The sequence below is a fragment of the Cryptosporidium sp. chipmunk genotype I genome, assembly GCF_004936735.1.
Source record: "Cryptosporidium sp. chipmunk genotype I strain 37763 chromosome Unknown contig_10, whole genome shotgun sequence".
NCBI classification, from domain to species: Eukaryota; Apicomplexa; class Conoidasida; order Eucoccidiorida; family Cryptosporidiidae; genus Cryptosporidium; species Cryptosporidium sp. chipmunk genotype I.
Window position 1 is genome coordinate 169,609 of NW_027125596.1, and position 27,431 is coordinate 197,039.

Here is a 27,431-nt window from a genome sequence, read left to right on the forward strand (position 1 = left end):
TTTAATCGATTTCGTTATTTATGCAATACCACTTTATTAGCGCATATTGGGCCCCCTAAATGCCCATTTCATTGTTCTGTAAAGCAAAAGTTTGAAGAAAAAAACTAGTTAAACAGTTGATTGAGCGCAATGAATAGCAGTTTATGGGTTGAAAAATATCGCCCCAAACATGTACTTGATATATCTCATCAAAAGGAAGTTGTGAGTATGCTGAACCATGTCCTAAAAAACGGGAATATGCCGCACTTGTTGTTTCATGGTCCTCCTGGTACTGGAAAGACATCTGCCGTGCTTGCGCTCTCAAGGGAGCTATTTGGACCGAATGAATACAAGAACAGAATTCTCGAGCTGAACGCTTCAGATGAAAGAGGTATCAACGTTGTAAGAGATAAAATAAAGTCGTGGACGAGGCAAATAGTCCAGTGCAACAAAACCCATGAATTGACGGGTAATCCGCTTCCTTTATGGAAAATTGTTATATTGGATGAAGCCGAAATGATGACAGCTGATGCCCAGTCGGCACTGAGAAGAATAATAGAAGTTTCCGCAAAAAATACCAGATTTGTTATTATTTGTAATTATGTAAGTAAAATAATCGAGCCTTTGGCCAGTAGATGCGCAAAGTTTAGATTTCAACCAATCTCAGCAAATTCCCAGATCTCAAGGCTGAATTACATATGTTCTCAGGAAGAGGTTTCGTATGAAAACGGCGTATTAGAAATGATTGTAAACTTATCTCAGGGAGATCTAAGAAGAGGAATAACTATTCTTCAAACAGTCTCTGAATTATTTGGTAAGAATACAAAAATTAAAACGAGTTCTATCTTAGATATTGCGGGTGTTCCACCCAAAAAAATTATTGAAAGAATTATAAATTCATGCAAAATTTTAGGGACAGAGAGTATATTGGTAGAGACCGGGAAGCTGATGAACGAAGGATGGAATCTGGAGCTGATTCTCAAAAATCTGGCAGAGTTTATTATTATGTGTGACAGAATTGATGATTCAAAAAAAGCGTTTTTAATGTTGAGGATTTCCGAGGCGGATGCAAGTGTTACAGATGGATCAAACGAATACTTAACATTGCTAAATGTTTGTTCAAGTGTTCAAACTATTTTTGCGAATTAAATAAAGGCTACATTTAGTAGAAATGCTAGCAAGGAACCAATATTTTGTTTTTCATTCATATTGTTTTAACTATTTATTATTTATCGATTAATTAAATGCGTTGAATTTTCCTTATTCACTTCAGATTTCTCATAATAATCATCTAGATTATTTCGATTTTTGTCCGTAAGATTTATTTCTTCTGATACTACCGGGCTATTTGATTGATCTAACCCTTCAGATATCCTGGAGCCGTAATTTGGGTCTTGAGATGAAGACAAATTTTCAATATAACTATAATCTTTTATTTGAGTTATATTCATATTTTCATTATAGTTTAGATCCTTCTCATTCTTAAAAGTAATATTTTTTAATTCTTGTGTTTCAAGTTCAATTACAACCTCAATGGGTACTTCTGCTGCATTTAGGTATTTTTTTGAATTTTCCTTTGGAATCCAAAGTAACAACAGGTTTAGTTTAAATACAGAAACAAAAAAAAATGGAATTGCATCTTGAAAAATCCATTGATATTTCCATCTCTCTACAATATCCCATGAATAAAAACGAATTTCCAACAATAAATACGTAAAAGCAATTATAACAGAAAAAAACAATATATACGTGAACCGTTTATATAGTGAGAGTTTTTCTGTTTGCTTTTCATTTTCTAACTTGTTCAATAAATTAACTAATTCGTGAAATACCCAAAAAAAGACTATTCCATTTATTATTCCAATAGGTAATATTGAATATAATAATAAACTTGAAGTAATGCTTGCATTTCTAGACCTCAAATAAACAACATACTCTTTAAAAAGAGTATTAAAAAAATACATAGTTCCAATTGTAAAAATTGCAATTGACCTTCTTCTTGAATTTATTGAAATTTTAGATATTCCAACACCATTAGATGCAATTAATGTCAAAATAACTACGATGGTCAGCTTTAAAGTATTAATAGCAGTAGAGGTACCAAAGAGAAATTTTGAGCTTGATCCTGTCAAATTCCATTGCCTGTAGTAATGAAACCATAAAAATGAGGAAACAAAACTTAATAATAATTCACCGATCATGTAATATTGCATATTAATAAGGTGCTTGCTATTCCTTATGCATTTATAAATCCAATAAATTGCCAGAAATGCGTATAATACTAATCCAAAGAAATATAAGTTGATTTTCATAAATTCGATTGCAGGCAAAAACCCGTATACATTTTTAATAACTAATTCTCCGTAAATATAGCCATTACTTGAACTTCCACAATTAGATATCATTAATGAATATGCTCCTCCCCTTTTTATGTTTGAGAAATAGTTTGAATTGCTTAAATGAGTACCAAAATAAATCAACCCATCAATATTCGGTTTAATAAATGTATTCTCACTCTGACAATTACCAGATAATAAGTTTTCTTTATTACAGCATACACCTAACTGATCATTCTTGATAAGATTTTCTAAATCTTTGCTTGGAACAATTATTATTTCTACACTTTTATCATCTTGGATAGTTCCCTCACCTAACTTTACCTTTAAGTTATTAAAATAAATCGTTGAATATTTTGAAGCTTTTGGAACTAATAAACTGTGATATGATTCGTCGTTTTCAAACATAAAAAATTGGTATGGATGTATTAGAATTGATTTAGGAGGAGGTATTCTTAATCCATCAAAAGAAAAAGAGTACGCAAAACCACCATATATGAAAAAAAATACTAAAAAAAAATAAATTTTTATTGCGAACAAAGAATAATCAATGCTCATATTTGATTTAAATTAAATTGGTAAGTAAAATTAATTAAAATATTGCATTCTAGATCCAATTTTGCGGTTTTGTGAGATCCATTTTATAGTCAGATACCAGGCTCCAAAATTAATAGATTATATTATTCAAAATTACGAGAAAAAACAATAATAAATAAAATTGTAGTATATTATGGGGAAATTGTAAATATTTAAAAATATGCTTATTTATCTCTTAATTCCTGACAAATAATAAAAATTAATACACATTTAATTTTTAATTTAATTTAATTAATTAGATTTAGAAACAAAATTTAAGCGCTACCTTATCTGATTAATTAAATAAAAAAAATATGGTAGGGAAGATTGAATAAATTAATCTACGTTATGAAGTTTTATCAAAGATAAATTTAAAAGCAGGGTGAGATGATACGTAACCCAGATGAGTTTACTTATGGCGAGGCTCGCATTTGCAATGATTATATCCCACCATTTAAGAAGAGGAACTTTGAAGTATCTCAAAGTCTTTCCAATGACCGTGAACATCAAAAAAAACTATGGAATAAATTGGAAAAAAGCATAAGGGGAGAGATTAATAAACTGAACTTTTCAAATATTGAGCAAGTTTTGGTTAATATTTTGAAGAATAATATTATTCGCGGTAGAGGAATATTAGTTAATTGTATAATTAGAGCTCAATTGTATAGCCATTCATATACTGGGGTTATTTGCTATCTTTCTGCGATAATTAACTGCAATATTCCTGATTTTGGTTCTTTGCTTTTAAGAAGACTCATTAACCAATTTAGAATATCATATTTGAAGGGAGATAAATTTGTTTGTAAGCATACTTTAATGTTTTTAGCTCAATTAATCAACCAAAAAGTGGTTCATGAGCTTACTGCTTTGCAAATATGCCTTTTTCTAATTGAGGGACTAACTGATGATTCAATTGAGGTATGTATTGATTTTATTTTTGAATGTGGTCAGTTTCTGTTGGAAAATACTCCACAGGGATTGAATACTATTATGGATAAATTTAGAAGAATACTTCAAGAGGGTAAATTAAAGAAAAGAACTAATTTTCTAATTGAACGCATTTTAAAGGAAAGGCGAGCTAATTTTAAGAACTACCCAGCAAATCGTCTAGAAAATGAGCTATTTGACTTAAATGATCAAATTACTCATTTTTTCGACATTTTTGATGAAGAAATTGACATTCAAGATGAATTGGATCACTTCATTGAAACCAAACCCAATGTTTTTGAAGAAGAAAACAAAAAATGGGAGGAAATTTCAAAAGAATTACTTTCTGGATTAGATGGAGTAGCCAATGAAAACACCGGTGAACAATTAATTGGAAACGATTTTACAATAGATCTTTCTGAGAAAGATTTTGTGATTTTAAGGAAAAAGATTTATCTTTGTATAATGAACAGCTTGAATTATGAGGATTGTACGCACAGACTATTAAAGTTAAATATTCAAAAGGATCAAATAAGTGAAGCATGTGCAATGATACTAGATTGCTGTTCAATGGAGCGAACTTATCAAAAATTTTTTTCTTTGGTTGCTGAAAGGCTTTGCATAATTAAGAAAGACTATCAGGAATCTTTTGCGAAACTTTTTTCTGAAAGTTTTGAAACTGTTCATCGCTTAGAAACAAATAGGTTGAGGCATGTAACTAAGTTTTACTCATATTTACTTAGTAAAGACGCAATACCTTGGAATGTACTATTTGTTGTTACGTTATCAGAGAAAGATACTGCCTCGTCTTCAAGGATTTTTATTAAAATTCTTTTTCAAGAGCTGTCTAATAACATGGGAATTCAAAACTTAGATATAAAACTTCATTCCCCTGAAGTTTTGCCGTTCATAGAGGGTATTTTTCCAAAAGAAAATATTTCTAAGATAAGATTTTCAATAAATTTCTTCACTGCTATTGGATTAAATACATTAACACACAAACTGAGAGATTCACTGAGCGATATTGAGCAAAAACAAACAAATAAGCTGGATGAGCTTTGCTTTAGTTCCGGGATTCGCAATGTACAAGTTTGTATCCCGAACTCAGAAAACAAATCCGAAAGCACGAGAATTAACACAGAATTCAAAGGTATTAACCAGCATATGATGAAGTCAACAGAAGAAATTAATTTAAACTTGAATAAACTATCTTACGAACACTTTGGCTATTGTTTAGAAGATTTAAGGGATAACTTTAATTGCAATCGCAGTATAAGTAGTCAAAGAAGGAGAAATCGTAGTTTTTCAAGAGAACTTTGATTCCACTTAGTAAAAAAAATGGCCAAAAATTATGCCACACTTCGTAATAGCAAGTAAATTTCCATTTGCAGAACAATTAAACTTTTCTTTGCCACCAAAGCATAAAATTATTTAAAATAATTATTAATGATGAATGATATAGGAACAAGTACAACTGTATCACCAAAGATTATTGCTACTAAAGTATCCTGTGAATTAAACGAGATTTACTCGCCAAAAATGTCAAACTCACTAAGAAGCAGCGTTCCATGCAGACTAACGAGTAACCGAGTAATGGCCCCTTCTAAATCAACATGTAGAGTCATACTTCCAGTTCGTGACATTGGTGATCTATCAGTAATCACATACGAACATGAAGTTTATGTAGGTAATGGTGGATCGCTTAGATTTTTTTTATTAGGAAAGCAAGTTAGGCACCGCTTTATTAATGTCCGTTTAGATGAAGAGAATCCATTACCTTCTTATATAGATCCCAATAAAGTCCCATTGGGAGATCTTCCGGTTGTTAAGTTAGGGGATCTAGTCATCTTTGATGAAATTCCCTGCCTAAGATATTTAGCGAAGAAGCTTGGAGAATACGGCAGAAATTATTATATTGACTTTGTAATTGATGACGTGATATTTCGTTGTTCAAGGTGGAGGGATATTTTAATGGAATTAATTTCAAGAAGTCATCAAGAGTTCTCAAACAATAACATAAATGCAAATAGCGAGTTAAAAAGATCGATTTCCAACTACAAATTGTTGAGAGAACAACTTTATTGCGAATTCGAAACTTTAATTGCATCAATTGGCGATAAGGGGCCTTTTATCGCAGAAAAGAATAAACCAATGATTTGCGATTTCATTTTATTTTCAATTTTATTTGATGATATTTCTCTGATTGAGTTTAATGAAGCTGAGAAGTTTAATAGGATGTCGTTGTTACTGGAAGAATCAATTATTCACAAATTCCCGAGATTAAAAATGCTTTTCGAATCAGTAGCTATGCTACCATTAATAGACCAGTGGATTAAAGGTAAATACTTTGCTATTCAAATAGAGGGCGAAAATAGTGAGCTACTAACTTCTTTATCTACTCAAGATAACGTTACAAATTTTGTTGTGGGGTCTAATTCATTTAATGGGTGTCAGCATTCATTTGGATATCAACCACCCGTCTTACAACACTTACCAAATCAAATTTTTGCTCATGTAAACGCAGGAGTGCGATTTTTCCCACAAAAAATGCTGCAAATTAACCAGCCCATTTTTTCTCCAAATAATAGCTTTATTTCTCAGCATGTTACAAACTATTGCCACCATTTTTTGAATAACCAAATTCAAAATCACGGATATTTAGGAGGGGCTTCATCCCCTTTTATCCAGAGGGTGAGCCCTTCTCATAGTTTTAAACTTAAGTTTTGATAAAATGTTCTTAATTATTAAATTTTTCATATAATAAATGTCTCATTTTCTAATTTATTGTTGCTAACATTCTATTCGAGTAATGTACTTAGAACAATTTTTGAATGGTCTAAAGCTTGGATGTTTCTAAATTGGGATCATGGCTTTCTAAACTTGTTAAATTCAACTTACTTATATGATAAATTTAATTCTGCAAAATGATCGAATACTTTACAAATTCGCTCAGGAGTTATTTGAATATTTTTTAAACCAAAAAGCTTAATGATAAATGCCAACATCACTATTGATTTCCTAATTTTTGAGTTTACAACTTCTGGTTTTACAGATGATGAGGAGTAGTTGAGAGTGTCAGTATGTGAATGCTCAAATGGAAGAGATATCCAGACATAGCCATTTAAACCAAGAATAAGTTGTATTCCATATTTAAGTTTAACAATATGTTGAGCTTGCCTCTGTATTAATTTGTTAGGTACTTTTACAACCATTCCATTTGCTAGCTTCCCATACTTTGCGCTTCTAGTGTGAAGATGGCAAATACCTTCACTTTGGACTCTTTGTACCTCCGTACAAATCACATCACCTTCATCTAAAATAGACTTCATATACAATGAGTCTTCTTCTGTTCTTCTCCTTTGGATAGACCCTGGAAGACTAATCGCAGCCAAAGATAATTGTGCAAACTGGGTTGAACATATATCTATTAACCACTTTTTATTTGATACCTATAAGAATTTCAATTTACCCAAAAAAAAACATAATTTTAACTTACTTCTACAACTCTTCCAACTACAATATCTCCGACTTCAGCATTATATCTACCACCCAAAGGCTTAGTATATATTAATTTATTAAGACTTTCTAGATATCCACATGCCGTAGAAATTAATCTGGAGCACTTGTCTTCAAGTGTCCCATGCCCCCTAATACTATATTATCATATTTATATAGTTTTAAAATAACCTACCTGATATAATTCGGTTCAGTCTGAATTTTGTCTCCAGGAATGACCGTTTTTTCATGAACTATTTCGACATCTTTGCCGTTATATATATTTAATTTGCAATCTATAGAATTTAATGCCAAGAAAATTAACATTTGTATTTCATATCTAAATAATATCGAACAACTAAACTCGTAAACATACCTTCCCATTCTATTACATTTATCTTCATTTTTTCGATACAAAGATTAAAAATCTCAAAAATTGGCGCTGTAAAGGCTTCATACATGTATTTGAGCTACCTGTTATTTCAATATTTTGAACTCGAAAACTATGGAAACCGACTCAAATGATGCGAGCATTTCAAATTCGTTTTATTTCCTTTTGAATAATTTAGCAGGAATTTCGTAAGTTTTGGTTATGAAATATTAAATTATGAATAACTTTTTTAGTTACGTATCATATTTTTTTTGGTCAGGTGTTTCCCTATTAATTGGAGCTATTGTACTTAATTCATCTTTCTTGAATTATTCACCTAAAATAAATAACCAAGCTGTTTGTTCTGCTTCTTCTAATGTAATTGGTATTGTTTCACTGTGGGTAGTTGAAGGGTTTTCATTTATGTCTATGTGCATTGCATATTCAGTTGTTGAATCGTAAGTTAAATGAGATTGAATAATAAAATTAAATAATTGAAAACGTAGCACATGCCAAACATTTGATAACTTAACTTTTTCAGTCCAAACAATGGGCGTAATTGTCAAATATTTGCCCACATGGATCAGATTAATTCATGTATTTACGTTTTGCCAAATCAACACTCTTTTTGCGCAAATAAGTCTTTTACCTGAATGCAATTCAGCAGGCCTGCAAACCACGCTTATTCTAACTAGCGTTACTTGGTGGTTCGTAGCAATTTTCGGACTAATTTGCAAAAAGAAAATTGCAATACCTCCCCATATATTTGATCCCCTAAGACCAAAAACAGGTTTTATGACAGAAATACATTTAGTTCTAAAGACAATGGGTCCGTAAAATAACACAACACAAATAGTATTTAAGTAGTTAAAATAATTATAAAATATAACTCTAATATGACAATTTGTTCTTATTTGAACCTACCCACAAGTTTGCAGGCTGTTTCGAGTTTAAATGTACTTGCTCCCACTCAAGTCTGATTGTACACCAAAGCGTTCTTCTAAAAACCTCTATTGTGGCCACAAGCAAATTAATTAATGCAGCATTTATTTGGATATCATCGATAATTGTGATGGGGATTAGTGTAATCGCCCAGGTTAAACGGCCGATCAAGTTATAAAACGCAACCAAAAAATAGTACCAACTTGGGTAAATCGATTTAGAGCGAAGAAACGAAGACTTTTCTTGCATTAGTCCCCAATCCATATAAATATCCCAAATAAACATATAGACTGTACCGGTTATATAGCAGGAAAACCATAAAAGTCTAGCTGTGAAAGGAGACATGGATGTTACAGCCGTCCAAGGGACGGTAGCGACTATGGCAATAGCCAAACCAGTTGTGTACTTACCCATATTGTAGAGATGGTTCCTTCTACTAGGTGATTCGTCAGTTAGGTATCTCATTCCACATTGGAAAAATCGGATCTCATAAGGAAGAGCCAATGCAATAGTTTGCATCCATCTATAATTAGACAAGAAATTAAAAAGAGAAGTTGGTAGTACATCGCCTCTATTCTTAATTACAAATACGAAAAATGTAAAGGTATATTCTACGTCACCAAATGGCTTCGAAAGTGTTGTAAAAATATCACCGACAATATTAGCTCTAAGAGTTACATTTACAACTTTTGGTATAATGCCGTGACTGAAAACTTCTAGTATTGAATAAAATATGGCTTTTCTGTACTCATAGGTAAATGTTCTGCTTGGAATAAATAAAAGCAAGAACTCTATTGCCATTAGTAAAGCTGGGTAAATCCATAGTGGGTAGTATTCAATGTTGAAATAGCTGAACAGAGAGACTCCTAAACGATAATCTGTAATAAATAGAGTGAAAATAATAATCCAAACTATCGTTTGTAATGCAGCAAAGGAGAATATTGTAGTAGTATTGACTCTGCTATTAGGGTCCATACCAATCATATATTTGTAATTCACACCGTAATACTCCATAATACCAATGGAAATACCTGAACCCCATAATACAAAAATGCCCATCAATACAAGTCTGAATAATGGAAATATAGCTAATGTACCTTGTATGCTGTATTCACTATTTATCACCGGAAGACGACATATAACAAATAAATTGAAAAGTAGGACAACACAAATGCCAATCAAAAATGACATTTTGAAGTCAGGACTAAAAAAAGGTTTACCGATCATCTTTCCTGATTTCAATCCATATTCCATTAGTGCTTCAAGCTCAAAAACCGAAGATTTATATATTGAGTCAAATTCTTGAGTTTCCATCTTATTAAAAACAATTTTTGTGCTTGACTGATCTTTATTAGAGTTATATCTAGTTGAATCATAATTAGGTGAATTTTCAATGAGATCCTTTGAACTGGAAAATAGTTTAATTAGTTTTTCCCGTGAAACTAAACCGTTTCTTAGTTTATCGAATCCAGAAATGAACGAATCACTGCTCGGTAAATTGTCTAAATAAAACTCAAATAACTCGTCGCGTCTCATTAAAAGTTTCATGACAGCTAGTTTATTTATTAGAAAGTATTCTTGTAAGTCATCAAACGTTTTCCAAATGTCCAAAATTAGATTTGGTAAATGTATTTTAGAGCTTATTTGTGCTGATTTATCATCGAGTAATGTAGAAATGCAGTCTAAATGATCACTATTATCTTGTAGTACTCTATTATAATTTGATGTGACAACTTCTATATTCTGTTTTAACAACAAATGAAACTGCTCCAATTTTAAAACAAAGTGCCCAGATACATCTTTGTTAAGTGGCTTATATGGAACATCAATGTGATTTGCTTGTTCTTTTAACGCAATTGAATTAGATTTTTTCCCGATTGAATTCAAGAAATCGGAGTGGCAAAGGTTTAAACTTCGCGTAAGAGCCCGATAATCAACAAACTTTCCTCTCCATTTTGTTGATTCAAACGATTCAAGCCTATCGACAAACTTCATGTTTCATTTGGAAGACAACTTAATTAAATAATTACAGCGGTACCTACATCGTGTAAAAACTTGCCTTATAAAGTAGATCTTGTCAATGTCTTGTCTAACAATCGACCGCCGCTCCATTAATATTTTAATATGTATTTATGATGCATGCATATAAATGAATAATTTATATTTTATGATTGATCATTCCCCTCGAGGTATTGAATACTTAATAGATATACTTCTGCAGTCTACATTAATTGCCACATTTATACATATTTAATTTTTTTGTTAGGAGAACAGAATTATAACTCTAGTAATTTATTAGATTCATTTGGAATGGCATATTAAATATTCAATATTAATTCATATCATGAATGTGAATATGGGCTAGGCAGTCGTCGGGCACCCATAGCTCAGCTGGTTAGAGCATACGGCTAATAACCGTAAGGTCCGCGGTTCGATCCCGCGTGGGTGCACTTTTTCGCACGTTTTTTTCCCCACCTTAGAATAGTTTGTTATAAACAAACAAATCAATGTTGGAAGAGGGCAAACTGAAGCTTTTTAATAATATAGCAAATTTAAGTTAACTTGAAATGTGATTAAATGCTTACAAAAGATTTAGATTGCGATGACGTATTGCAACGAAATATTCTTTGTAATGAGGGTTGGAGGGTTGGACAAATAAAGAGAGTAATAGTGAATGATATAGGAGGACACGAATTTATTGATGTTAATCTATTTCCTGGAGTTAATTTAATCACTGGTGGAAATGGAAGTGGTAAGAGTAGCCTAGTTTCTGCAATTGCTTTGTTGTGCGGATGGAGTGGTAGAAAGGCTGGAAAGGACGCAAATTTGAATAAATATGTTAGAATAGGTGCAAATAAGGGTGTTGTCCGCATACACTTCGCAAACAATGACAGCGAACTTCAAAGAGGATATTTGAATGATATTTATGGTGAAGAAATAATTATTGAACGTATTATTTATTTGAAAGGCAATTCCAATTACACTTTTAAGGGTTCTAAATCTAGTTCGCCAATTCACAGATCTTTTAATGCAAAAAACCACTTGTCTCAATTCCGTGCATATGCAAACATAATGATTAATAACCCTGTTACATTCTTGACACAAATGGATGCAAAATATCTCATTCGTGAGCAAAACTCGCCGAAAAACCTGTACGATTTTTTCCAAAGAGCGCATTTATTTGATTGCTCTTGGAAACATTTAGCTGAGGAACAGAGTCGCATTGAAAGAGCGGAAGTCATTTCTAAATCGTTAAATAATGAACTAAAGCAATTAGAAAGCGAACTTGAAGAATTTAAGAACGTTAATGAACTTATGCAGATATATAATAAATTACAAACATATCAGAAAAACCTTGAAAGTATCAATATTGTAGCATCAATCGAGAATTTGAACTCATCAATCAATTGTCTTCTTTTTCAGTCTAAAGAACTTACTAAAACCAAATCAGCATTAGAGATAGAAGAATTGAATAAAAGAATACTAGAAAGTGAAAGAGAAATCGATGCTTCTCAATCCGAGTTAAATAATTTGCATTCAGAATATGAAATCAATTTTAACGAACATAAAAAGTTAAATTTAGAACTGGGCCAAATAAGTGACAAATTTATTTCATATTCTAAACAAATGAAAGAACTGAAAAGTGAAATTTCAAGTTTAGAAAAGGAAATTGAATATAAACGAGAAGACCATTACTCCAATGAAGAAAAAAAGAAACTGGATTATAAAGAAGAGATATTAAAAGAAATAAAGGCTTACAAAGAAAAGGCTAATATTCTTAATTCTAGAAAGGAAAATTTAATTCTGCTCTCAATAGATAAAAAAAATAAGCTGTCAACATTATTTGAAAAAATTAAAGAAAATGATGCCGAAATTAATTTGCTTTCTGATGAGAAACTAACATTTAATCTTAAATTAGATGAAATTAAAAACATTTTGGAAATAGACAAGAAATCCCTTGAATATGATTATGATTTAAGTGAATCAAATAAATTTAATGCTACTGAAACTGGACATATCACAGATCTCAGCTCGAAGATTAACGATTTTAAAGTTAAAGAAAGTTTAGCTGTTAAGTATTCTAGATTATATGATTATTTTACAGACGAAGATTTTGAAATTATATTTGGTTATTCAAAATTTGTACACAACAAGATTATTAAACAACTAGAAGAAATTGACAACAAAGTGAATGTAATTGGTCCAATCGCCCTTCATATTTTTTCTAAACCTGATTTCTATAACAACGAAAAAATAATAAGCATGCTTGATGAAATTATAGGTGGAAGGTTTGAGGGGCATGATATTATATCTGGCTACAAAATTAGAAGAAATTATAAATATTGGTTGGTTGAAAACTCAAAAACAAGAAAAGAATTGGTTACTTTGTTCAAAGATCATAGTATTTTTTTAGACCCTTCGTTAATTTATATAAGGTCTCCATTCAGTCAGAAATATGAATTATCTGGTGTTCGTAAAAAGTTTCCAGAAGTAGGGCTGGCTGTCGTTGATTTAATAAACATAGAAAATGATGAAGTTTTTAATTTTCTAGTAGATAACTTTCAAATAGAAACAACTTTTATCTTTTTGAACGACCAAGAAATGGATTTGATATACGATTATAGCTTTAATATTAGAAGGGCGCATTGCCTAGCTAATTATTCATTTAAATATCGGCGAGGAGGAATAGTGGTTTCTCCAGAAGTTTTTATACCTAAGCAGCACACACCATCTAAAATTGTTATTAGGAAGTTAATGAACACTTTAAAATTAAGAAAATATGAATCTAATTTATGTTCTCTCTCAAAAGAAGAAAAAAAGTGTGACCTTACAGAAAAAATCGAAATGAAAAGACTCTTAAAATTGAACATAAAAGAAAATGAAAACAAAAAGGAGGAAATTATCAGAAAAATTGCAGATATCGAGAAAAAAAACAAGGATTTGGAACTTTCAATAACAAATAATAATAATAAGGCTCGTTATCTACGCAATCAAATATCTAGTTTCGAGATTGAACTAGATGATATTACTAAAGAAGAGCACATAATTAACGTGAAAATTGGAGAGTTTGAAATAGAGCTTCGAAAGCTTAATAGAGATCAAAATCATATTTTCAGTACCAATATTTCTGAAATTAGTAATTTATCTACGAAGTTAAGTGAGCTCAATATTCTTTTGGCTGATATTCAAGAAAAAATCAATAATGAGGAAAAATTAAAGATAATTAAAAATGCTGATCTAGAAAAATTAAAAATTATTCTTGAGCATAAAAAGAATTTGATAAAGATAAAAGAACAGAAACATAAAAACCTCAAAATGAATAATAATTCTTTACTTAACGATAAACCCAAAATCGAAAAAAAATTCAATCAAATAACTGATAAAATAAATCAGTTAAATACTGAAATCGATTCAAAAAAAAATGAATTAGCAAATCTAAAAATTAAATATCGAATGATGAATACCAAATCTTGCACAATTGAAGAATCTGACATTGGAGCTGACTTATTGATGTCCAGTGATTTACTTTCGACGCTCAAATATTTTAATTGGAATTTGAATATCTCAGAGAAAGCAATTAAATCTTTTCCGGATAATCCAACTATAGAACTATGGAAATTAAACATATCCAGAAAGATCGATACAATTTACTTAGAAATCATCGAAAAATCTAAAATTTTTGGATTTAATTCTTTCCAAAAAAATTGTTCTGAGAATTTATTTGATAAAATTCTGGAGACTATGAATGTAAAGTCTAGAGAGTACAAGGAGAAAATTAATGAACTCAAAGAAGAAAACAAACTTTTAATTAAGAATAAAACAAATTTAAATAAAAGGATTCAACGATTACAAAAAGATCACATTCGCTGCGGAAAAAATGTAAATTCACAATTCAAACATTATTTCTCTATTTTTTGGTCAAACACAATTCGTCCTCACCTCAAGTTCGACCATGACAAGTCTATCTTGAATATCTATGTTATTCCTGACACTGCGGTTGTAAAAAAGCCTAAACAGGTTGAAAGTCACCTATCTTTTGAAAGCTCAGTATCTCGCAAAGATCAACTTAACAATTTTGTGAGTAGGGAAATTCAATCTCTAAGTGGCGGAGAAAGTAGTAGTATTGGTATATCATTTCTATTGGCGCTATCCCAAAATAACTCTTCTCCGTTTCATCTCTTTGACGAGCCAGATGTATATATGGATGACATCCGGAGAATGACAACGATTCAGTCTTTAATAGAATTCGAGCGTTTGTGCTCAAGAGGAAAGATAACTTTTAATAGGCAAGTTTTGTTTATAACACCCCACAGTGAGATTGTGCCACATATCAAAGAAAATTATGCGGATAAAATTCATGTTATACAGTTAATTAAAAGATAATTCCTTTTGAATTAATCAATAGCCTGATTTAAGATTTCAATAAGTTGATCTATCAACTATACTTTTTTTTAATATTATTCTCTGTGCTATGTTCAAGTAATAATTCTAAAGCTTTTTGCATTTTCAGCGATTTTTTAATAAATTCTGAAACGCCCAAATTACTATTTGCAGCAATATCACGCTCTAACTCAAGAGGATAAATACTTGGTTGTTTCGGAATTTCAGTGAATACTTGAGATTGAGGTGTTGAGATATCTGAAGAACTTTCGAGTGGAGATGAGATCATTTCTGTATTATCTTTTGACCTGTTTTGAACCCACGTAAAAGGAGCACCGTATTTCGAACGAAGCTTTTGCCTCTGAATTTGCTTTAAATTATTTGGCTCAAATACGTTCTGATTATTTAATTTCTCTGGATCATCTTTCTTACATATTTTTAGAGCTTTAAACGAATTTTTTTTATCATTGGAAAAGTCTTGCTTAGTAAGGTTACGAATTTGATTTAGTTTATTATTGTAATTGCCGCCAACTTGAGATGGTGATAGTGGTACATTGGTCTCTGCAGTATAAAATAAGGATACCAACCTTACATCTTCACTATTTCTCAATGATGCTGGCCATGCCCAGGTTGGAATAAAGGATGGTTTTTGAACCTCCGAATTACTTTGTGTAAACTTTGAAGTAATTCCAAATTTATGTGAATGAACATTACCTGCTTTCAAAGGTTTGGGGCTACTGCATTTGAAAACATGTGAATTCAAACATGTGTCATGGCCAGTTTTAGAAACCATAAATGCACGTAAATCTTCTTCAAATCTAGTTTTATAAATTAACCTCAATTTTTCCGCCTTTTTTGCTAATTCGTTTGCACGATTAGATCTCTCTATTTCCAATGCATCTTTATACCTTACATGAGATATTTCATCATTTTTGACATCACTTCTATATGCTTTTAATGAACCACCCATATTGGCACTACTTTTCAATTAACCAATTTTTTACTTAATCCACATAAAACTTTGAAAAACTAAAAATTAAATCGTTCCCGCTAAAACCTTTTTTTTGCGAAGTATAACTGTCGGTAAAATGGCCGAATGAATAATGGAGATATAAACATTTGAGAATACTCTAAATTAAATTAACGAAATATTATTTAGTATTGTATATTTTTCAATTTATTAGAACTTCTTATTTTGAAATTAGTTGTTTTAAGCGCTAACAATTTTAGATCCTATAATTGATTTGCCATGTAAGAAAGTAATTTTCACTCAGTCATATTCATGGTGTTTCTGGCTAAAAAACCAAATAAAAGGTACGCAAGTCGATTTTTATTTATCATTCTTTTATATATTGTTTTCAAACTTGCTTTTAGCTCAGAAATTAGTGAAATTTCAGAATCTAAGCAATATGATATGGAAAATGAAAAAAAAAATATATCAAAAAGACCAGAAGGTGCTACTTCTATACCAATAAAAAGAAAATTGTTTGAAAGATTTAGAAAGGAAGTCACGATTGACAAATACTATACTAGGGATGGAAAGAAGGTCAAAGTAGTTCTAGTAAGAAAAAGACGTCCAATATTTGATTGGTTTAGAAGATGGAAAAATAAACGAAAGATTAAGAAAAAAGCAAAAAAAGAGTATAAAATTAATAGGGATCAAAAGAATAAAAAGCCTAACATGTTAAAAAGACTATTTAGGAAAAAAAAACCAAATGATGAAAGTAATGGTCATAATTTATCAAATGTAAATGCTGAGAAAGAAGACGAAGTAAGTGTTTCAAAGAGCGATATATTTGAAGAAGATACAGGGTATGAGGTCAATAAAAGCAAGAAAGGTGAACCTAAAATACAAAAATCTGAAATTCAGTTGGATAATACTATCGATTCGCCAAGTGGAACATCAAATTTTGATAAAAGTACAATTACAGGTGAAAATACGGACCCTTCTGATATGAAAACATCAAATTATAATTATGATGTTAGCATTCTTTAAATCATAAATCTAATCCTATAATTATTTCATTTTAAAAGTTTCTATATTCAAACTTATTGAAAAGTGATTTCATTATTACTATTATACAATGCTTTAATATTTTAAAAAAAATCTTTGAATAGAATATCCTGTATTTTTTTACATGCTATTTAATAATTTTAGTTTGATTTATCAATGCAACTTATTTTCAATCATAAAATTACTGCAATCGACAAAAAATTTATGAAATGAGAACTGTTTGGTGATCATCGATTTAAAGATTATACAATTATAAAATATATTGCAAATGTCACTACTATATGTTATATAATTGATATTTATTAAAATTAAAATTAATTCAATTTGACAATTTGCATTATTTTATGATTAATAATTTAAAAATGAAAATATGTGACGTATATAAACTGAATAACTACTTAAGTTTTCAAAAGAAACTGATCTGTACAATATAGGTAATTAACAGAAAAATTATTATTATTTCAACCAATTTTTTCTTTCAATAAATATTCACAAAATTATTAAATTATTGATACTAAGTTTGAATAAATCATTAACTCTAAATAGTTTAAATTGAGCAATCATGTTTATAAAATATAAATAAATCGCAAAATACTAAATTATCCAATTATGTCTAACTTTATCTGAAATTGCTACTAGGGTGCGGAATTCCCTTTGGGTTACCCAAAATCGTTTCTTGATTCATCTTTAATTTTTCTTGATAAATCTTACCTCTAATAAGTATCCAGATAAATATTCCTATGAATACTGACCCAGAAATACTCAAAATCCCTATTATTCGGTTGGAAATACTTTTTTTTTCCTTTTCAACGAAAATTACCTTATCTTCTTCAACATTTGAATTGATAACATCATAATTCAAATTACTTGAATTAAAATCGTTAAATACTTTATATTTGTGATTATTGACTTGTCTTAAATCACCGGAAGCAGAATTTTTGTTTATATCACTTAAGTCTAATGATGTTGGGTCAGTGTTAGTGTTAATTGCTTCTTGTCTCAAATCTGAATGGATATTTCCAATTACAGGGAACAAATGCTGTTTAAATAATGAAATCGGGTTTAAATATTCCATCGTAATATATAGTGATTCAAAGCTTTTCCATACAAATTCAATAGATTTGGCAACTTTTTCTGAATTTAGGCCCCTAAGTTCATTACTGTAAATGTTTATCTTAATGTTTTCATCTAAAGGTGCCCAAACCCTCCATGACCTAATAGGTAGTTGATGAGGCCATCTTGTTCCTCCAAAGTATTGGAATCCTAATCTTGAGTTGAACTTATCAGAATGGCTATTATGAATATAATCGACAGCATATGCCTTTATTCCATGAATACTGCCTAAAGTCGTTCCAATTACCCAGGTATCTTTTAATTTATTAATTACAATCCCTCGATACAATACATAGCCAGGATGGCTTTTCTTTTTATTTCTTTTTTGTCTAAAAAAAGGAAACCCTAGATATTCTCCCAAATGAAAGTAATCTCCATTAATATCATCAGTGCCTCCGTTTACAACCATTTTAACATGTTTTGGTTTAATTCCTTTAATCCTAAGAAAAACCTTTTCTTCAACAAAATTACTATTTGGAATATTGTGCACATATTTCTTTTTAAATGGGGGTTTCAAAAATGCCCAACCATCAGGCTCTAATTCTATCCCTCTTTCAGCAGGCCAATCAACTTCAGATTTAATTCGTGAGCTGCTTGGTCTTCTCCAAATAGCTAAAATTTGACTGGGGCTAGTGTTTCCTAATTGCCTTGAAATAATCCACGATGTGCTGTTTGATTCATTGACATATGACCAAAGATAAAGACTATTTCCTGGGTATTCTACTATTGAGCTTTGTAAACTAACTTCCTCACTTCTAAGAGGTCCCCTTTGTACGAAGTATGGTCTACCTTTAAAAAATCCCTCCCAACTATATAAGGCATTAGAAAAGTATCCATTTGCACCATTAATAGTTAAATCTAAAGTTCCACGTGAAGGTGGTATACATGAAGAAGTTTTGTATTTTGACAATCCACTAAATTTACTTATATGAGGATTAGGACAGCCCGGAAATACTTGTAAATCATCAGGTGCCTCAACTAAAGGAATATGTTCAAGTATAATTGACTCTTTAGGTATAAAAGTAAATGGTCTTGCCTCTTCAACAATAATATCTTTATCAAAAACTAATACACGTTTAGACTCCATTTCTTTAGGTATTGAAACAGGTAATGGGTTTCTCAAAGGAGTGCTAGGATCTAGTTCAACGTATGGAACTATATCATGAGCACTAAACTTTCTTGGTTGAACATACCATCCTCTGGTGTATACAGGAGAATATGGTCTTCCAATTATTTCCGCATAAATTTGTCCAACTGATATTTTGGGATTGTTAATTGGCCAAGTATCTCCAATGCACCACCTTTCTATAGGAAAGTTTAAAAAAAATATGTACAAGCTTGGTTCAGGATAAATTCTTCTATAAACTGGCCTGATAATTGGCTCAACATACCAGGGAAATCTTTGATCAGTTTGAGATAATTGCATAGATTCTTCTCTTTTATATATTCCGTGTAATGCAGCATTATATGACGAACTACGAACTTCAATAAAGAGTGGAGTATATCTAGCATACGGAACAGTGCGTAAATATATTTCCTTTGAAAAGATTTCATCTTTTACATATCCGGGAAATGAAAAATGTCCAAAGTTATTATATTTGTTATTTTTAATTGAGCTTTCGCCCTCTGTAATTTCACTCCCTGCGCTAATATTACTATACTTCATATTTAGTTTTTCGATTTCATTAATAACAAAATTTTCAATTCCAATCATCCTTTCATTAGGTCTTACCATGAATGCGAATTCGTCAATTTGAAGATTTTCTATTTTTGGTTTTTTGATCAGTTTAAACGGCTTAATTGTAGATAATTTTACCTTTTGTGGAGATTTAAAGTATGATTTCCCAAAGCTTGTAACATAATTATATTGTTCATTTATTTGATTATCATGATTCTCTGCAATAGAAACTATGCTAGAGTTATTTTTAGTATCTATTTCAGATTCAGTTCCATTAAAATTTGAAATGTTAGTATCATCTATATTTGAAGTTTCATGTTCACTATCTTCTGTCGAAAATAGCGAACTTTTTTCATTTTTATTTTTTAGCAAGCTGAACTCAATTAAATCACTGATCTTTAGGTTAAAACACAAATGAATATATAAGTATATTAATGAAAAAAGTTTCAGAAAATTTATACACATATCATAATTGAAAATAATGGTCTTTATCTACAATTTTTAGTGTGTGTACACACGATCGACTAATGGTATTTTAAATGTTGGAAAAATATTTAATTATTCTTAAAAGTATTAATAAATTAAGGAATTTCAAATAATAATTTGGAATAAATAATCAAATTTGAGATTTTTTTTTTGAAGTTAAAGTTTATTGAATCAAAATTATTTGTTAAATTGGTTACGAAAATTAAAAAAAAAATTGAGCTTATAATAAACTATTCAAAAGATTAATGATTATTTTATAAGTCAAAAATAAATTTTTTACTTTATATAACTTTTAAATAAAAACTAATTTAAAAATAAAATTATTAGTACGAAAATTATAGAATACCTCGTAATTTAACGTTCACAAGAAATATTTAAATATAACTAGCAAGAAAAAAAAAGGAGTTAACATCAAATATTAGTTTTTTATTTCAAGTTTTTATTATGCAGAAATCTAATTTCGTAAAATAATCAAACACTATAAAATTCAATAACTATCAAACAATTGAAATCGATTTAAGTTTAAAAAGTATTTCAGACCAGTAATGGCCATTCACTTCTAATATATAATTCAATTATAAAAAAGTTTAATTAAAGTGATTTTTTCTGTAATCAGTTCATTTGATATTTATCAATTGAAAATTAATTTTCATTTTCAGCATTTATAAAGTTAATGCAATAGTTCGCTAGTATCATATAAGAATTTTTCATATACATCATGATCAAACTCGATGAAAAAAATTGAAATATTATTTACGAAATTTTATTTTAGTTTAACAAATTAATTACACATCAAGACAAATTAAAAATTCTGAACTTATTCTGGGATAGTTCTGCAACATGACTAACGCAATATATTAATTAAAAAGAAATTATATAATTGTGAATTACAGAACTCTAAAGTTGTTTTTCGTAATGGTTAATTATAGCAAGTTATGTTTCCGTTGCTATTTTAATTAACTAGATGATTTTCATTAAGAATTAATAATAACAAAAATTTGAATGTTTCACAAGTAAACATTGCAATTTTGTATCTTGATCACTCTACTAATGTACAATTTAGAGTTAACATAAATTCAACGGCATTTCAAATTTCCTTAAGTTGAAGCATCGAATTGCCTTAAAATTGACAAAGCAATTAAAAAGTAAATTTGTTGTGACAAAATAGTCACATTTGTCAACTTTAGAGTAGATTTTCGTTATACTATTTACGAAAAAGTAAATTAGAAACTTAAAGAACTAGTTATGAATAATCAATATTATATCTCATAGTAAAATACGATGATTAATGGGTATTAATTATTATTGGAGGTTTTAAACAAATATAAGGATTTCAGAGCATTCTTTAATGGAGGAAATTCATTTAATCAGATTGTAATTTAACATAATTAAGAACTGGTCAGAATATAATGAATCCGAAATGTTCAAGAGCATTAATGAATACAATTTAACAAAAGAAATCCAGCCTAATGATTTCTACTCGTTCTTGATAAATATTCTTCGTTTAAATTCCGGAAAGAAAATAGTTAAATTTCATCTTTTAATGAATTTTCGTGATTCTCCATTTGGGCTTGGAGTAGTTACAATTAATGTAATAATGTTTCTTCAATACTAAAACTATAAATATTTCCCATTCATATATAGTTGCACCTCGTAAATTAATACTATATATCCTAACAATAATACAATTTTTTTAATTTAAAAATTGAATTAAATGGTCACCACATGCAGCTCCAAATAATTGAGCAATAAATAAATCAAAGAAACTTAAACCGCGAAAAATATTAAGACATTTTAGATTTCTGTCTACTTATTTGACAAAAAGCCCGGACAAAATTCCTCGTCTAAATTAAAGTAGACAAAAAAACGCCCCCACTATTTTGTATTATAATAATTAGCTCGTGCTGGAGAGTATCCGGTACTATTAATACCGCGAATTAGAAATAAAAAATAGATATAAATTTTATTTTAAATATAGATCGGACAAATTATGTAAAGATCTTAATGAATTTGGATGTCAAACTTGAATAACTTAGCATTGCAATTGGTCCAAATTCTTAACCAACATAGTAGTGACGGTGGACCACAAAGTGCTGTATCATCCAACCAAACGGAAACAGCAAACAAGCTTTTGCTTGAACACTATAATAATTACTTTTTACCATATATTTCCAGAACAGGAAATGAACCCATTTTGAATAATCCTTGTAGCCAGAGCTCCGCTCCTATTGATCAATTATTGACGTCTTATCAAAACAATACTGGTACACCAATTGGTTCTATTTTAAATTACGATCAATGCGGAAACTTAAAGTCGCCTTCACAATCTACTGATCAAGAACAATTGAATTCAAAACAAAATTTAGATCCATTAACTTACAATTCAGCAGTGAAATCCACACAACTTTTGCTTACCTTACAAAATCAAACTCCAATGATTGGACTACGAAACACTCCAATTGAAGTTTCAAGGCCACAAATTTCAAGTTCTTCTCCTCAACAAGTAGTTCCACTTAATGTATTAAACAACAATTTAAATAATTGGGCAGAATCTGCCCTTTCGTCATTATTAGATAAACCGGACATGCTGATGAATTTAATGCGACTTGGTGCTGCCAGCATTATGGCATCTTATTATGGACAAGCACAGAACCCAACAGCTGTAAATATCTTACAACAAAGTTCACCATTTATTTATAATATGTCTCTTTCACCAAAACAAGCCGAAACACCTTGCATAAACAATGTTAACCCGATAGAAATGAACAGTTCAGCTATGGCATTTACTCCAATAAAGTCACCAACAGAAAAAATTGAGCATCAAACTCCGGTACTTACACCTAATTTATCTCAACAGTTCTCAGACGAACTAGTTTTCTATAATTTTCTTGAACAGAGTAGAAAACTTTCGTGTGATATCAAAAATCAAAATGAGAAGAAAAATTTATCTACTAATAAGAGTAATGGGCAACCTATTCGAAAAAGCTGTGCGGGGAGGCCACGTTTAGATCGTTCAGATTGGTGTTGTAGTTTATGTAGGTGTATTGAAACCGCGCAGTGGAGATATCTTAGAAATACCCTAGAGAATAATCAAAACAATATTTGCCATCGTGGTAAAATCCTGGTGTGTAACGCTTGCTATTTAAGAGTGTCTAAGGAAAACAAAATTAGACAAAAGATAAATACCTATAAATTTGAAGGAAACGTAAAAGTAGACGATACTTAGGAGTTAATAACTTTTTTTTTTTTATGATTAAGAGGATGTGTGCATTCCACCCCTGATACGCACTAATTTACGGATTTCGGGTTGTATCTTATCAATTTTATACTTTTTTCACAGTTATTTACAATGGGTCAGATATTCGTATGTGAATGCTGTGAGGAGCAGTCGAGATGTATAATTGATCAGAACGAGGTGGAGATAGTACGTCCAACAAATTGTATTTCGGAATCTCAACGTAAAATGGGTTATATTCCAGTAAGAACATGTAGCCCAATGTCATCAAGGAATCATACTCCACGCTCAATGATTTCATCGTATTTCTATTCACCTAGAGGGAATGAGTTACAAAACAATTAAAATTCTTGATTCTACATTTTCTAAAAAACTGGGTCTTGTCTTTTCACAGTTCCCCCATTTTATATGGCGTACAATTAAATCATAATTTATTAATTTTGCACAAAATAAAATTAATATTTGGAAGACTCTAATGACTATAAATGAAGAAAAAGCTTCGAATTTTCAATTTCCAGATTCTACAATTTCAAGGATTGTAAAATCAGTAGTAAGTAGCAACTCTAGAATGTCGAAGGATGCATGCAAAACTATCAATAGATGTGCTACATTATTTTCAATTTATCTAACATCTTTATCGAGTTCCTCAGATGGAAAAAAATCAACGGTACATGACTATAATGTGAAATCTGCTTTGAAATTTATATATTCGAAGAATAATGCTTCCAGATAAAAATTAAAGAATTTGTTCTCTCAATTTCTATTTGTAGGATTCATTCGGGTTTTTTGATTTATTAAAACGATTTTTAATCAAGTATAAATTATCATTTTTTCGAACTGCAAAAAAGTATGCAAAATGATTTTGCATAATTGTAAAGTTGAAATATTACAAAATTGATTATTTTATTAGACAAATTTAATCGTTTTCTAATTGGCACAGTAATATTAATTTTGAAATCAAGTTTTTAAACATTTACAAATATTAATTGTTAAAACCATATGAATTCGAAGCGCAAAGAAAATTAGTATACTTGATAAGATTTAGAAATAACACGTTTTAAATCCTTCCAGAATTAAGCCACGAAGTTATGTTACAAAATTAAAATTTATTGAAGATTGGAAAATATAATTTTTTGTCTATTTGAATTAATTCTTCGCATATTAAATAATAATTTTTTGATAAGTTTTTTTTTTGTAATGCTAATTGATTTATTTCATATAGAGCTTTTATAATTCCAAATTTTGAGCAGGGAAGTTTTATTGCTTTGCTATTATTAAGAAATTTTTCTCATTTGTAAGTTAGAATTCTTATATTTATTATTATAGAAAGAATTAAATCCATGTTCAAAGTTTGTGTCTTAGTTAACCTTTGGCTTCGATAAGTAGGGAATTGTAGAATTTGTTTTCCTAGTGACAGTACGAAGTAAGTTCGAATAGCATATCTTTTGTGCTTTATTCTAATTTTCTTAGTTATACTGGGATATTGCAAATTCATTTGTAAAGCCTTATCTAATTTATTCAATATGTTCAATTCAAGAATGATAAAACTAGTGATTTGCAACTATAATCAAAAATAATATAGATTGTGGTCGAATTTAAATTACGGGTTTGAGGAGAGAATTATTAAGCTCAAACAATATTTTTGTATAATTACTCACAGTAAAGTATTATAAATCGTTTATTGTTGAATTATAAGCATTAGTGCTCTTAATAATATTTTAAAATTTTGGGGAACAATTTTGAGTTATTGAAGAGATACATCTATCGACACATTCCATGCTAAAAGGGGGGCAAGCAATATAATGGCTTACTGCTGCACTTGTTTGTTTACTTAGCCTGGTGGAAATTAAATGTTAGAATATTATTTGTATTAGCATTTCATATAAATAAATGGGAACATTTTTTTGTTTCCATTCATCAGAAAAGATAACACGGAAGATAAGCCGTGAAATTAATTATATTACCAAGACAAAGAAAAAGTTCAATGAGAAATCGGATTCATTCATTTTAAGCGCATTAAGATACGATGCCAAAGAGTCAAAAGTTTTAGTTGATATGATTAAAATTGAAATATCAAATTCAAATATTACTTTTAAAAAAAGATTTTTGTATTTGTGCCTACTAGATAAATTGATTATTGGAAATGTAGTATATTTACAGTTATCATATCAAAATAATTTACTTTCATACATTGTCATGCTTTCGGACAAAGTAAATAAGAAAGAATATTTAAAATATTCTGAAAAAGAAGAGGAAGTAATGCTTTTATGTAACCTTGCAGTTTCTTGCCTTAACAAATGGTACGAGAAGTACTCGGGTATAAGTGATGAATCGATAGAATTATTAACTGAGTTCAAAAATAATTACTTTGTAAATTATTCAAATAGTGAAAATGATTCACGAGAAAGTGAAACAGGTAATGATGAATTTAACAATTTAGAAACTAATCAAAGTGATAACTTATTTTCCGAAGACTCGAATGTTTTAATTGACTTAAGGCCTCAAGGCAATGCAACTTTATCTAATACAGTTTCAAATAATTCAGCTTCTTCATGTGAATTTGTTGGATTTGAAATAAAAGTTAATCCGGATGATTTTTTTGACAAGACTTCTAAAATAACTACAAATAACCTATGCAATAATATTCTTAACCAAAATATATTAATTGAAAATGAATTTGAAGGAGAAATAAATGAAAATTTTGATAAAAAAGATACAGATTCAACATTAATTGAGTCAAAGTCTATCAAAATGCATTGCATTGAGAACCCAAGCATGAACAATGAAATTGAGACAATTGAAACCAAATACAACTTGTTAAAAGAAAAATACTTATTTCTGGTTCAAAAAAATGAATATTTAAGATCTAGATTAGAATATTATGAAGATTTTAATTTGTTTCCCAAAGGAATTACAAAGGAAGATAAAAGCGAAAAAAAAAATAATTTTGAGCTGTTTAGCAATTTATCAAATACTATTGATTTAAGTAGTTCCTTTCTAAAAAATTTCAGCAACCTTATTCTGAACAATGATTGGATTTTATTTGAGGATAACCTAATTCAAATAGGTATTAAGCTTCAATTTTCAGAAAATATTGGGAGCTTTAACTTATATTTAGGAAACAAGCTACCAACTAGACTAGAGGACTTCACAATAACATTCAACTGTTCTTACATACACCCTAAAGCCTTATCAATCATAAAGAAAAACAAAATAGAGCATCCGAATTATGTTTCAGGTAAACAACAAATCTGTTTAATTTTTAGTGCTGAATGCAACGATGTATATTTTGGAGTGCCAACGGTAGTAATCAAATTCTTGTTAGCAGACAATACTCCCAAAATGATAGAACTTCCGTTTCCAATACTAGTGAGCAAATTTTCGTATGGGATTGAACAATATTCAAAAGATTTTATCTCAAACCTCTGGCATTCAGAAATATATTTGATGTCCCAAGCATCTACACAAATAAATGCTAAATCTTCTGTAAATAGAACATCAGAAATAGTGGATAAGTGTAAGCTTAATGAATCATTCTATTTATTGATAGAAAGTGAAGATTATGAAAATACAGAGAAAATAATTTATCTACACGGAAATGTATTGAACCACCAGGTAATTATTCAAATTCGTGAATCCACCACAAATAGCTACATCTTACGTGTAAGGTCAGATTCTGGAATTCTTTCTAATTCCGTTCTTTCCATTTTAATATTCCAAACGAAAGATGATACTTTTTAACTTGACGCTGATAGACTGAATACGTTGTGATGCACCCCCCACCTAAAGAGGTGGAATGCGGCGCCACATGTAAATGTGGCTGATAAGCATGTATTTTAGGATATAGTTGGTTAATGCTTCAATAATTCAATCTATTTGATTCATTTTATGAGAGTCTT

At 29.9% G+C, this 27,431-nt stretch overlaps 14 protein-coding genes across 14 annotated transcripts; 9 read left to right on the forward strand and 5 right to left on the reverse strand.

Annotated features, from left to right (window-relative positions):
• Nucleotides 1–129: 129 nt before the first annotated feature.
• On the forward strand, nucleotides 130–1,128 carry ELE39_000352 (replication factor C like AAA ATpase; the record flags this gene model as incomplete). Its single annotated transcript, XM_067343376.1, has 1 exon — nucleotides 130–1,128. The coding sequence occupies one exon, from the start codon at nucleotides 130–132 to the stop codon at nucleotides 1,126–1,128; it is 999 nt and encodes a 332-aa protein (XP_067201310.1).
• An 80-nt stretch (nucleotides 1,129–1,208) lies between these two features.
• On the reverse strand, nucleotides 1,209–2,873 carry ELE39_000354 (lung seven transmembrane receptor family; the record flags this gene model as incomplete). The annotated part of the gene is made up of 1 exon (XM_067343378.1): nucleotides 1,209–2,873. The coding sequence occupies one exon, from the start codon at nucleotides 2,871–2,873 to the stop codon at nucleotides 1,209–1,211; it is 1,665 nt and encodes a 554-aa protein (XP_067201312.1).
• A 405-nt stretch (nucleotides 2,874–3,278) lies between these two features.
• Nucleotides 3,279–5,138, forward strand: ELE39_000355 (uncharacterized protein; the record flags this gene model as incomplete). The annotated part of the gene is made up of 1 exon (XM_067343379.1): nucleotides 3,279–5,138. The coding sequence occupies one exon, from the start codon at nucleotides 3,279–3,281 to the stop codon at nucleotides 5,136–5,138; it is 1,860 nt and encodes a 619-aa protein (XP_067201313.1).
• A 129-nt stretch (nucleotides 5,139–5,267) lies between these two features.
• Nucleotides 5,268–6,545, forward strand: ELE39_000356 (glutathione S-transferase; the record flags this gene model as incomplete). The annotated part of the gene is made up of 1 exon (XM_067343380.1): nucleotides 5,268–6,545. The coding sequence occupies one exon, from the start codon at nucleotides 5,268–5,270 to the stop codon at nucleotides 6,543–6,545; it is 1,278 nt and encodes a 425-aa protein (XP_067201314.1).
• A 167-nt stretch (nucleotides 6,546–6,712) lies between these two features.
• Nucleotides 6,713–7,697, reverse strand: ELE39_000357 (exosome complex exonuclease; the record flags this gene model as incomplete). Its single annotated transcript, XM_067343381.1, has 3 exons — nucleotides 6,713–7,267; nucleotides 7,315–7,465; nucleotides 7,510–7,697. 3 exons carry the CDS (start codon nucleotides 7,695–7,697, stop codon nucleotides 6,713–6,715), a joined length of 894 nt encoding a protein of 297 aa, XP_067201315.1.
• Nucleotides 7,698–7,920: 223 nt separating this feature from the next.
• Nucleotides 7,921–8,520, forward strand: ELE39_000358 (transmembrane; the record flags this gene model as incomplete). The annotated part of the gene is made up of 2 exons (XM_067343382.1): nucleotides 7,921–8,141; nucleotides 8,190–8,520. 2 exons carry the CDS (start codon nucleotides 7,921–7,923, stop codon nucleotides 8,518–8,520), a joined length of 552 nt encoding a protein of 183 aa, XP_067201316.1.
• A 54-nt stretch (nucleotides 8,521–8,574) lies between these two features.
• Nucleotides 8,575–10,620, reverse strand: ELE39_000359 (SYG1 ERD2 like integral membrane required for retention of ER lumen; the record flags this gene model as incomplete). The annotated part of the gene is made up of 1 exon (XM_067343383.1): nucleotides 8,575–10,620. One exon carries the CDS (start codon nucleotides 10,618–10,620, stop codon nucleotides 8,575–8,577), a length of 2,046 nt encoding a protein of 681 aa, XP_067201317.1.
• A 582-nt stretch (nucleotides 10,621–11,202) lies between these two features.
• Nucleotides 11,203–15,009, forward strand: ELE39_000360 (Smc ABC ATpase; the record flags this gene model as incomplete). The annotated part of the gene is made up of 1 exon (XM_067343384.1): nucleotides 11,203–15,009. The coding sequence occupies one exon, from the start codon at nucleotides 11,203–11,205 to the stop codon at nucleotides 15,007–15,009; it is 3,807 nt and encodes a 1,268-aa protein (XP_067201318.1).
• Nucleotides 15,010–15,061: 52 nt separating this feature from the next.
• On the reverse strand, nucleotides 15,062–15,976 carry ELE39_000361 (uncharacterized protein; the record flags this gene model as incomplete). Its single annotated transcript, XM_067343385.1, has 1 exon — nucleotides 15,062–15,976. One exon carries the CDS (start codon nucleotides 15,974–15,976, stop codon nucleotides 15,062–15,064), a length of 915 nt encoding a protein of 304 aa, XP_067201319.1.
• A 312-nt stretch (nucleotides 15,977–16,288) lies between these two features.
• Nucleotides 16,289–17,002, forward strand: ELE39_000362 (uncharacterized protein; the record flags this gene model as incomplete). Its single annotated transcript, XM_067343386.1, has 1 exon — nucleotides 16,289–17,002. One exon carries the CDS (start codon nucleotides 16,289–16,291, stop codon nucleotides 17,000–17,002), a length of 714 nt encoding a protein of 237 aa, XP_067201320.1.
• Nucleotides 17,003–17,639: 637 nt separating this feature from the next.
• ELE39_000363 (membrane associated protein) lies at nucleotides 17,640–20,276 on the reverse strand (the record flags this gene model as incomplete). Its single annotated transcript, XM_067343387.1, has 1 exon — nucleotides 17,640–20,276. One exon carries the CDS (start codon nucleotides 20,274–20,276, stop codon nucleotides 17,640–17,642), a length of 2,637 nt encoding a protein of 878 aa, XP_067201321.1.
• A 2,035-nt stretch (nucleotides 20,277–22,311) lies between these two features.
• ELE39_000365 (uncharacterized protein) lies at nucleotides 22,312–23,523 on the forward strand (the record flags this gene model as incomplete). The annotated part of the gene is made up of 1 exon (XM_067343389.1): nucleotides 22,312–23,523. The coding sequence occupies one exon, from the start codon at nucleotides 22,312–22,314 to the stop codon at nucleotides 23,521–23,523; it is 1,212 nt and encodes a 403-aa protein (XP_067201323.1).
• A 484-nt stretch (nucleotides 23,524–24,007) lies between these two features.
• ELE39_000366 (DNA polymerase epsilon subunit 3) lies at nucleotides 24,008–24,265 on the forward strand (the record flags this gene model as incomplete). The annotated part of the gene is made up of 1 exon (XM_067343390.1): nucleotides 24,008–24,265. The coding sequence occupies one exon, from the start codon at nucleotides 24,008–24,010 to the stop codon at nucleotides 24,263–24,265; it is 258 nt and encodes an 85-aa protein (XP_067201324.1).
• Nucleotides 24,266–25,422: 1,157 nt separating this feature from the next.
• ELE39_000367 (adaptin AP complex subunit alpha) lies at nucleotides 25,423–27,273 on the forward strand (the record flags this gene model as incomplete). Its single annotated transcript, XM_067343391.1, has 1 exon — nucleotides 25,423–27,273. The coding sequence occupies one exon, from the start codon at nucleotides 25,423–25,425 to the stop codon at nucleotides 27,271–27,273; it is 1,851 nt and encodes a 616-aa protein (XP_067201325.1).
• Nucleotides 27,274–27,431: the final 158 nt, after the last annotated feature.